The 11479-nt window shown below is 42.3% G+C and overlaps 2 protein-coding genes across 2 annotated transcripts in view; one reads left to right on the plus strand and one right to left on the minus strand.

Moving 5' to 3' along the window:
• crlf3 (cytokine receptor-like factor 3) overlaps positions 1-1204 on the minus strand; it is a 31684-nt gene extending 30480 nt beyond the window's left edge. Inside the window, 1 exon segment of the mRNA NM_001173930.1 lies at positions 1156-1204. The gene's annotated coding sequence lies outside the window, so the exon portion shown is untranslated.
• Positions 1205-3089: 1885 nt separating this feature from the next.
• Positions 3090-11120, plus strand: LOC106595112 (mpv17-like protein). Its single transcript, XM_045719620.1, has 4 exons — positions 3090-4402; positions 6678-6748; positions 8193-8222; positions 10292-11120. Exons 1-4 carry the CDS (start codon positions 4081-4083, stop codon positions 10523-10525), a joined length of 657 nt encoding a protein of 218 aa, XP_045575576.1. The 5' UTR covers positions 3090-4080; the 3' UTR covers positions 10526-11120.
• The last annotated feature ends 359 nt before the right edge of the window (positions 11121-11479 follow it).

Here is an 11479-nt window from a genome sequence, read left to right on the forward strand (position 1 = left end):
AGGAACATTCAGGTCACACGGATAATCACACACAGACACACACACACAATGTTGATCGCAGAAAGCCTCAGACTATTATTGAGAAGATGCTGTCAGTGAAACATGAAATCGCCCTCCCTCCAGCTGAAACAAAGTCTGCTACGGTCCTGGTCAAAAGTAGTGCACTATGTAGGGAATATGATGCTATTTGGGAGGCAACCTTTGTTTTTCAGGACTTCGTGTATGCACCGAAATCCATACCGTGGATTTGGCTTCGGACTTGTTATGAACTTAGACCACTGACCTATAGATACTATTGATCTGTTGCTAGGAAACAGTCCTAGTGGCATGTCTACACTTTAATTCCATGAGTGTTACTGATAGCCTAGTCAAGGAAGGAAAGTAACAAATGTTATTCCATAATCACTATCCAGTATAATCATTCCTAGCCACCGTGCTTCTACATCTGCATTACTTGCTGTTTGGGGTTTCAGGCTGGGTTTCTGTACAGCACTTTGAGATATCAGCTGATGTAAAAAGGGCTTTATAAATCAAATTTGATTGATTTGATGGATTGATTGATTAGTAACCTACAAAATCTCATCACTTTGGACAATTGCCATTCTGATAGTTATTTCTAGACCTTTAATTTCATTTCACCATATCCAGCAGTAGGCTACTACAATCATTAACCTAGAATCCTACATCAGACGTGTCATTCTACACAACTGTCTGTCATTGTGTGTTCAACCTGGAAAGTTATGACAGATGCTCACATAAAGACGAGTGTGGAGCTTCGACCGTAACTATTATTATCGTCACGCAGCGAGCGGATGTCGTGGAGAGGCAACGCAACTTTGCGCAACAGAAAAACATGACCATACTCGCTCAAAATCAACTTCCGTAATTCTAAACACCCCCGTTTCACGAGAAGTCACCACCCAACATGCCTTTATCGATACATATGCAATTCACACAATTCTGGTTATTGTTGATGATGAATGAAAGTAAAGCATCGAGGGCTTGGCTTTCACCAACCCTCGTGAAACAATACATTTCCAGAAAATGTCAAAGAAAACACCCAAGTCAGCCAGTCCATAGTACATCAACAGTAATATTCAAGACATTAGTAAACGCTTCATGCAGCTTATTAAATAATGCGATATCGAATCCTACCTGATTCGGACTTAGTTTCTGGTCATTCTAAAGTTCGTTACCATTTCGGCTACCGACCGACGCAAAGACGTTATTGCGCCAGTCCAAAAATAACAATTTACTGGGCTTTCTGCTGATCGGCAGCTCAACTAGCCAATAGCAGAAGGATATTGGACAGTCTTCCTCTCCCTGTGCCCGCCCTCTGAGTTGCAATGTGAAACAATAGCCTTGCTGTAATAGTTAAAACCACTGATGAAACTCGGATGATGCATCGGCATAAACATCCCAATGCAAGTCTCATCCAAATAAATGTACATTCTAACTGTGCGATTTTATTGTTTGGACATTTTTACCATCGCCAAAATATGCATGTGATTGAGCATACATGTACTGCAGTAGACCTAAGTGACTGAATCATGACAGCTATCAAATCAAACTTTATTTGTCACATGCGCCGAATACAAGTGTAGACTTTACCGTGAAATGCTTACTTACAAGCCCTTAACCAACAGTGCAGTTCAAGAAGAGTTAAGAATATATTTACCAAATAAACTAAAGTAAAAAATTATAAAAAAGTAACAATAACATAAGAATAAGGAGGCTATATACAGGGGTAGTGTGCCGGGATACCGGTCAGTTGAGGCCATTTGTACATGTAGGTAGGGGTGAAGTGACTATGCATAGATAATAAACAGAAAGTAGCAGCAGTGTCTAAAACAAATGGGTGGGGGGGGGGGTCAATGTAAATAGTCCAGTGGCCATTTGATTAATTGTTCAGCAGTCTTATGGCTTGGGGGTAGAAGCTGTTAAGGAGCCTTTTGGTCCTAGACTTGGCGCTCCGGTACTGCTTGCCGTGCGGTAGCAGAGAAAACAGTCTATGACTTGGCTGACTGGAGTCTCTAACAATTTTATGGCCTTTCCTCTGACACCGCCTGGTATAGAGGTCCTGGATGGCAGGAAGCTTGGCCCCAGTGATGTACTGGGCCGTACACACTACCCTCTGTAGCGCCTTATGGTCAGATGCGGAGCAGTTGCCATACCAGGCGGTGATGCAAACGGTCAGGATGCTCTCGATGGTGCATCACCATGAGGCTTTATCAATCAGTGGACTAAAACACAATGCTATTATTATGGTATGAAAATAGCATACCGTTCAGTCTGCATTTGTTTTATTAGTAGTCAAACAAACAGCTAAATTAGCTTTAAAAAAACGAATAAAACAACATCTCACAACACAACCCCTCTCCCCTACATATTAACGTTTTAAAATGTTTGTCAATCGTTAAGTATTGTTGTCTGTAATGTCTTTTTCGTTATGTGTCGGAACCCAGGAAGACTAGCCATTGTCGCCATTGGAGTCGGCTAATGGGGATCCCAATAAAATCTCTATCTAAAAACATAATAATATACAGTATATGGCCACATGAACAGCCATGTCTCTGTCTGTATACCGTTTCAAGACCACCTCCTAGTGGTGATAGACAGCCATGTCTCTGTCTGTATACCGTTTCAAGACCACCTCCTAGTGGTGATAGACAGCCATGTCTCTGTCTGTATACCGTTTCAAGACCACCCATCGATGATAGGTAGGCAAAAACACTATATTTACTTGAGCTCTAAGGTTTTATAAATCAAACTGTTGTTAAAAGTTGTCATCATTGGTTAAAGCATTTCAGACAGAAAACCTATTAGAAAACAACAAATTGGTATGCTTATCCAATGAAAATAATAAAAGGTGGTTTTACATGTTGATTCCTCTGTGTGAGTTGTTCTATATATTCCTTTGGAACTTTTGTGAGTGTAATGATTACTTTTCATTTTTGATTGTTTATTTCACTTGCTTTGGCAATGTACATGTATGTTTCCCATGCCAAAAATTTATGAGAGAGAGAGAGGAAAGAGAGAGAGAGAGAAGAGAAGGGAGAGAGAGAAAGAGAGAGAGAGAGAGAGAGAGAAGAGAGAGAGACAAAACAAGCTGTGCGTAAAAGTAGTTGCCGGCCACCATACATGCGTGTAAAAGTGAAGTGCTGCGTCCAGTGCTCGCAGCCTTACAGATTAACAACACATTTGATTGGTTTAAATTTCCACTACTCTAAAAACTAACCCGGGTCATTGAGATTTGTGGAGTTGTTGAAGCGCGCTATAAATCTGAGCGCCTCACGGGACAATCCTCTAGATTAGCGGTCGACGCACAGGATGGATTTCGTAGATAGCAACCTGATACTGTACCGTACTGGTCGGTATACAGGGACGGGATGATCTAGAATGGACGAATGAAATGCTTTAAATGTAACGTATCGATGGATTTCGCTACTCTTCCATGATCAAATGAGTCCGTTGTTATAAGGATAGAATGTGTGTAGTCCTAACGGTTAAATAGGCTAGATGAGCTATGACCGGAGAGCTAAATAGGGACCTTTCCTGTTTGGATTCCAAAATGAAGAGACCCAACGTAATGGTGGCAGATTTGGTGCGTTACAACACTGTCTTGTGGGACCTTTGTGATGGAGCCGTTTTACTTTCTCACTAAAACAAGCAGATCTAAGAATGCGTAACAGTACTTTAATGGTTGGAAGTAACGTCTAAACCTTTTGGCTAATATTAATGTATTTTCGGGTTCTGCTTGCTCACTAACATCAGATAACAATCTCAGGTATACAAGCGTAGACTACATTTAGCTGGCATGCCAAGTGTGTGAATAGGAGGAACTTTAAAATATCTATCCCGCCATTGTGCCCTTGGATAGGGCACTTAACCTATAACCTGCTCCAGGGCCGCTGTTCTGCCACTGACCGACCGGTGCCTCTCTCAACGTGTGTGTTTCTTCACCTCGGACGATTTGGAAAGGCAGAGGACAACTTTCCTTTTGAAGTTTCACCCAACAGTGGTCGAACTACACAATTATATTCTACTCTGTTCTGTTGTCGTAGAACACCGCAGTTCAAAATGAACGTGTTGAAAATGAGGAAAGCCGTATTAAAAGAAGCGGTTAAACGGTTCCCATGGTTAGCCAACGTTACTCTGTATGGCTGCCTGTTTGCCGGCGGCGACTTCGTTCATCAGATGATCGCACAAAGAGAAGAGATGGACTGGAAACACACCAGAAATGTTGCCATAGTGGCCATCAGCTTCCATGGAAACTTTAATTATTTCTGGTTGCGGGCTTTGGAGAGCCGTTTTCCAGGAAAATCTCCCGGAATGCTTTTCCGCAAACTGCTCCTGGACCAAAGTTTTGCATCACCCTTGGCAACGAGTGTCTTCTACACAGGTAACGTGCATTTTACTGTGGAAAGTTTAATTGAAGTGTATCTATTGTAGCCTACAACAATTTTCGAATTTCCTACAGTGGCCTACATAGAATAACCTTATATATAGAAACAGACCAATGCGTCATGTCCATTGGGTAATAGGCCCATGCTAGGCTACTCTCCTATAGCCTTATAGCCTAACCCTATAGCCTAACCCTATAGCCTTATAGCCTAACCCTATAGCATAACTCTATAGCCTAACCCTATAGCCTTATAGCCTAACCCTATAGCATAACTCTATAGCCTAACCCTATAGCCTTATAGCCTAACCCTATAGCCTTATAGCCTAACCCTATAGCCTAACCCTATAGCATAACCCTATAGCCTAACCCTATAGCCTAACCCTATAGCCTAACCCTATAGCCTTATAGCCTAACCCTATAGCCTTATAGCCTAACCCTATAACCTAACCCTATAGCCTAACCCTATAGCCTAACCCTATAGCCTAACCCTATAACCTAACCCTATAGCATAACCCTATAGCCTAACCCTATAACCTTATAGCCTAACCCTATAGCCTAACCCTATAGCCTAACCCTATAACCTTATAGCCTAACCCTATAGCCAAATCCTATAACCTTATAGCCTAACCCAATAGCCTAACCCTATAGCCTTATAGCCTAACCCTATAGCCTAACCCTATAGCCTAACCCTATAGCCTTATAGCCTAACCCTATAGCCTAACCCTATAGCCTTATAGCCTAACCCTATAGCCTAACCCTATAGCCTAACCTTATAGCCTAACCCTATAGCCTAACCCTATAGCCTAACCCTATAGCCTAACCCTATAGCCTTATAGCCTAACCCTATAGCCTAACCCTATAGCATAACTCTATAGCCTAACCCTATAACCTTATAGCCTAACCCTATAGCATAACCCTATAGCCTAACCCTATAGCATAACTCTATAGCCTAACCCTATAGCCTTATAGCCTAACCCTATAGCCTTATAGCCTAACCCTATAGCCTAACCCTATAGCATAACCCTATAGCCTAACCCTATAGGGTTGCCTAACCCTATAGCCTAACCCTATAGCCTAACCCTATAGCCTTATAGCCTAACCCTATAGCCTTATAGCCTAACCCTATAGCCTAACCCTATAGCCTTATAGCCTAACCCTATAGCCTAACCCTATAGCCTAACCCTATAGCCTAACCCTATAGCCTAACCCTATAGCCTAACCCTATAACCTAACCCTATAGCATAACCCTATAGCCTAACCCTATAGCCTAACCCTATAACCTTATAGCCTAACCCTATAGCCTAACCCTATAACCTTATAGCCTAACCCTATAGCCTAACCCTATAGCCTAACCCTATAACCTTATAGCCTAACCCTATAGCCTAATCCTATAACCTTATAGCCTAACCCAATAGCCTAACCCTATAGCCTTATAGCCTAACCCTATAGCCTAACCCTATAGCCTTATAGCCTAACCCTATAGCCTAACCCTATAGCCTTATAGCCTAACCCTATAGCCTAACCCTATAGCCTAACCTTATAGCCTAACCCTATAACCTAACCCTATAACCTAACCCTATAGCCTAACCCTATAGCCTTATAGCCTAACCCTATAGCCTAACCCTATAGCCTAACCCTATAGCCTTATAGCCTAACCCTATAGCCTAACCCTATAGCCTTATAGCCTAGCCTTATAGCCTAACCCTATAGCCTAACCCTATAACCTAACCCTATAGCATAACCCTATAGCCTAACCCTATAGCCTAACCCTATAGCCTAACCCTATAGCCTAACCCTATAACCTTATAGCCTAACCCTATAGCCTAACCCTATAGCCTAACCCTATAACCTTATAGCCTAACCCTATAGCCTAATCCTATAACCTTATAGCCTAACCCAATAGCCTAACCCTATAGCCTTATAGCCTAACCCTATAGCCTAACCCTATAGCCTTATAGCCTAACCCTATAGCCTAACCCTATAGCCTTATAGCCTAACCCTATAGCCTAACCCTATAGCCTAACCCTATAGCCTAACCTTATAGCCTAACCCTATAACCTAACCCTATAGCCTAACCCTATAGCCTTATAGCCTAACCCTATAGCCTAACCTTGGATGTGTGTATTTGTAAATGCTGAATGTGATGAATGGACTGCAGTGTTCTAACGTGTACTCGTTCAAAAGGTCATGTGCAAATGCACGAGGTTTGAGTGATGTGTGAAATGGGCACAAGTGTGACCTACAGTTTGTACTCTCTCCTCTTCTTCTGCAGGAGTGAGCTTCTTGGAGAATAAAGACGATGTCTTCGAGGACTGGAGAGAAAAGTTCCTCAACACGTACAAGGTAAGATGAAATCAGAACGAACCGGAACCGACCGAGAGGCCGGCCGGCCCACGCATACAGGCAGAGAAGGAAAGTCACCTTCCGCCTGCCTGGTGTGAGCTCACCCCCTATTAACCCAGATTATGGCACCGCTTTTGCGCAGCAATGGGCAGGCGGCCAGGGATACTGCAATGCATGACTATTACTGCCAGTGGAAAACAAATAACGAGCCCAACTCTTCCAGGCCCAACAACCGTTGTAAAATAATACTGAGATCTGGGTAGAACATATTCCCCCCATTGAAATAAAATAAAAGGGCAGTGTAGAAAGTTGGAGGGAAGAAGTCCCATTGATCTGAGTGGTAGGAATACAGCTCTGGACGTATAGAGAGGGGTGCTGCTGGAAGAAGTCCCATTGATCTGAGTGGTAGGAATACAGCTCTGGACGTATAGAGAGGGGTGCTGCTGGAAGAAGTCCCATTGATCTGAGTGGTAGGAATACAGCTCTGGACGTATAGAGAGGGGTGCTGCTGGAAGAAGTCCCATTGATCTGAGTGGTAGGAATACAGCTCTGGACGTATAGAGAGGGGTGCTGCTGGAAGAAGTCCCATTGATCTGAGTGGTAGGAATACAGCTCTGGACATATAGAGAGGGGTGCTGCTGGAAGAAGTCCCATTGATCTGAGTGGTAGGAATACAGCTCTGGACATATAGAGAGGGGTGCTGCTGGAAGAAGTCCCATTGATCTGAGTGGTAGGAATACAGCTCTGGACGTATAGAGAGGGGTGCTGCTGGAAGAAGTCCCATTGATCTGAGTGGTAGGAATACAGCTCTGGACATATAGAGAGGGGTGCTGCTGGAAGAAGTCCCATTGATCTGAGTGGTAGGAATACAGCTCTGGACGTATAGAGAGGGGTGCTGCTGGAAGAAGTCCCATTGATCTGAGTGGTAGGAATACAGCTCTGGACATATAGAGAGGGGTGCTGCTGGAAGAAGTCCCATTGATCTGAGTGGTAGGAATACAGCTCTGGACATATAGAGAGGGGTGCTGCTGGAAGAAGTCCCATTGATCTGAGTGGTAGGAATACAGCTCTGGACGTATAGAGAGGGGTGCTGCTGGAAGATGTCCCATTGGTCTGAGTGGTAGGAATACAGCTCTGGACGTATAGAGAGGGGTGCTGCTGGAAGAAGTCTCTGATTGTTAAATGAGTGGAAAATCAAGCTTTATTTAAAGTGCTTTATTATCACAGTCTCACAATCCACTTTATAAAGGAAATACAGACAGAGAGATAAACTCAGCAGGCATAGATACAGGCGGACAGACAGGAAAACATAAATGAGAGGCAGACAGACCAGACCTGCTGGTCAGTTTATGATGTGAAGTATCTGTGCTAGATCGGAGCTCTTGGAATACTGTATTTGACTTGGTTTGATTATTAACATGTTTCTTGTCTCTTTGAATTTCAGACTGGACTCATGTACTGGCCTTTCATGCAGGTAAATGATAAGGATGCTATTGATAGACAGTGTATCACTGTCCTGTAAATATCCCAGTGTATTGATGATAAACTATATTGTGTGAAGACATAACATCATGCTCTGAAATGTCCCCACCAACTAATACACATGTAGAGGAATTTACTATAAACATCCGGTTGAGCCTGTGCTGTGTCAATACAGTACTGTCACACACACACACACACACACACACACACACACACACACACACACACACACACACACACACACACACACACACACACACACACACACACACACACACTCTGTTCTATTTAAGTATGATGTTTATTTACTGTTAGAGATAACCTTCTTCTTCTGTTGAAGTGATGATCTGATGTCATAACATGGTGCTGGAATTTTTTATGTTTGTGCTGTTCTAATAACTAATGTCTGTGTTCTATTCATGTTCTGTTCTAATAACTAATGTCTGTGTTCTATTCATGTTCTGTTCTAATAACTAATGTCTGTGTTCTATTCATGTTCTGTTCTAATAACTAATGTCTGTGTTCTATTCATGTTCTGTTCTAATAACTAATGTCTGTGTTCTATTCATGTTCTGTTCTAATAACTAATGTCTGTGTTCTATTCATGTTCTGTTCTAATAACTAATGTCTGTGTTCTATTCATGTTCTGTTCTAATAACTAATGTCTGTGTTCTATTCATGTTCTGTTCTAATAACTAATGTCTGTGTTCTATTCATGTTCTGTTCTAATAACTAATGTCTGTGTTCTATTCATGTTCTGTTCTAATAACTAATGTCTGTGTTCTATTCATGTTCTGTTCTAATAACTAATGTCTGTGTTCTATTCATGTTCTGTTCTAATAACTAATGTCTGTGTTCTATTCATGTTCTGTTCTAATAACTAATGTCTGTGTTCTATTCATGTTCTGTTCTAATAACTAATGTCTGTGTTCTATTCATGTTCTGTTCTAATAACTAATGTCTGTGTTCTATTCATGTTCTGTTCTAATAACTAATGTCTGTGTTCTATTCATGTTCTGTTCTAATAACTAATGTCTGTGTTCTATTCATGTTCTGTTCTAATAACTAATGTCTGTGTTCTATTCATGTTCTGTTCTAATAACTAATGTCTGTGTTCTATTCATGTTCTGTTCTAATAACTAATGTCTGTGTTCATGCAAGTGACTGACTGAACGAATCCTCACTATCTTTAGCTGCAATTTGTCAGTACGCCCAGACCTTTGTTTTGAGAACGAAAGATATCTCAGTTTCAAGGTCTCAGCTTAGAGAGAAGAAGCCTGGTGAGGTGTTGGTCTGTCACATGTTATGAACCAGTATTGGTCTGTCACATGTTATGAACCAGTATTGGTCTGTCACATGTTATGAACCAGTATTGATCTGTCACATGTTATGAACCAGTATTGGTCTGTCACATGTTATGAACCAGTATTGATCTGTTACATGTTATGAACCAGTATTGGTCTGTTAAATGTTATGAACCAGTATTGGTCTGTCACATGTTATGAACCAGTATTGGTCTGTCACATGAATGAAACGGTAATGATTAATTAATTATGCTAAATCATGCAAATATAACTTGTCTGTGTATGGCTGTATATAAGACAACAGCTGGGACTGCCCCAGCAGAGCACCTGATTGACTTGTGTACTATGGTGCATTGAGTTGGTTGGAACCTCTCCAGCACGCTGACAATAAGCAATGATTCATTTAAGATGGACTTCTGGTTTCCCTGATGGAAATTTCCACGACATGGTGGTGAATTTCCACAACAACTGTTATAACACACACACACACACACACACACACACACACACACACACACACACACACACACACACACACACACCTGTCAGTCAGTGGTGCATGTGCAGTGTGCTGTAATACAATACTAGTGTTCTTTTCTGATGCACTTCAAACTGACACCTGTTTTTATCTCCCCCTTCCTCTCTCTCTCCCTCTTCTACCCTCTTCACCCCTCCCTCTGCTTCACCCTCCCTCTTCACCCCCTCCCTTTCCTTCCCCCTCCCCTCCCCCTCCCTCCCTCCCTCCCTCCGTCCCTAGTTCCTAAACTTCATCCTGATGCCTCTGTACCTGAGGACAGTCTTCATGGGCTGCTGTGCGTTCCTGTGGGCCACCTTCCTGTGTTTTTCCCGGCAGAGCGGGGACGGTACGGCCAGCGTGGCCCTCACCTTCGTCCTGTATCCCAAACAGAGGCTGCAGGCTGCCCGGGAGGCCCACCTCGCACGCAAGAAACAGAAAGAAGAGGAAGAACAGCAGCAGAGCACTGACAACTAACTGAATTGGTTCAATGAGATTCGATTCAATTCAGGAAACAGAAAACAGAAGAGGACCTGAGCACTGAAAACTGAACTGCTAAAATGTTATTTCAAATGAATTTCAACAAAACGTTGTTATATCTCCGTCTTCAAGGGCAACAAGACAAGGAACGAGGGCATGGTCATGTGAGGCCAGGCCAGGCTCTCACACCTTACAAAAAAACACAGTGAGAACTTAATCAGTTGGATTGAATAGAACTTTATTGATATCCTCAAGGACAAGGATGATTGAATATAACTTTATTGATATCCTCAGGGGCAAGGAGGAGTGATTATAACTTGATTGAATATAACTTTATTGATATCTTCAGGGGCAAGGAGGAGGCATTGTTGGAGCACAGTTATATCATTTAAGCCTACTGTACATATACAAATACATTCATGTTAATACTATACCAGCAACACGTACAGTGGGCCTAATACCTCCATCTAATACTACACCAGCAACACGTACAGTGGGCCTAATACATCCATCTAATACTACACCAGCAACACGTACAGTGGGCCTAATACATCCATCTAATACTATACCAGCAACACGTACAGTGGGCCTAATACCTCCATCTAATACTATACCAGCAACACGTACAGTGGGCCTAGTACATCCATCTAATACTATACCAGCAACACGTACAGTGGGCCTAATACCTCCATCTAATACTATACCAGCAACACGTACAGTGGGCCTAATACCTCCATCTAATACTATACCAGCAACACGTACAGTGGGCCTAGTACATCCATCTAATACTATACCAGCAACACGTACAGTGGGCCTACATAACAAACGTTACATCACTGATTCAATTCAACACAACTTTATCAATCGCGTCAAGGGCAACCCAGAAAGCATAGTCGGACACAGAACACATTACTTTAGACATTCAGACTGTACAGGTGTAGAAGTGCAATA

Source organism: Salmo salar, chromosome ssa06, assembly GCF_905237065.1.
Source record: "Salmo salar chromosome ssa06, Ssal_v3.1, whole genome shotgun sequence".
NCBI classification, from domain to species: Eukaryota; Metazoa; Chordata; class Actinopteri; order Salmoniformes; family Salmonidae; genus Salmo; species Salmo salar.

Bases quoted from the DNA above. Each gene is read 5' to 3' on its own strand.
- LOC106595112 (XM_045719620.1), top strand. From the start codon at position 4,081: ATGAACGTGTTGAAAATGAGGAAAGCCGTATTAAAAGAAGCGGTTAAA. The intron at 4,403-6,677 runs GTAACGTGCATT...CTTCTTCTGCAG, and splicing joins AACGAGTGTCTTCTACACAG to GAGTGAGCTTCTTGGAGAAT. The intron at 6,749-8,192 runs GTAAGATGAAAT...TTTGAATTTCAG, and splicing joins AGTTCCTCAACACGTACAAG to ACTGGACTCATGTACTGGCC.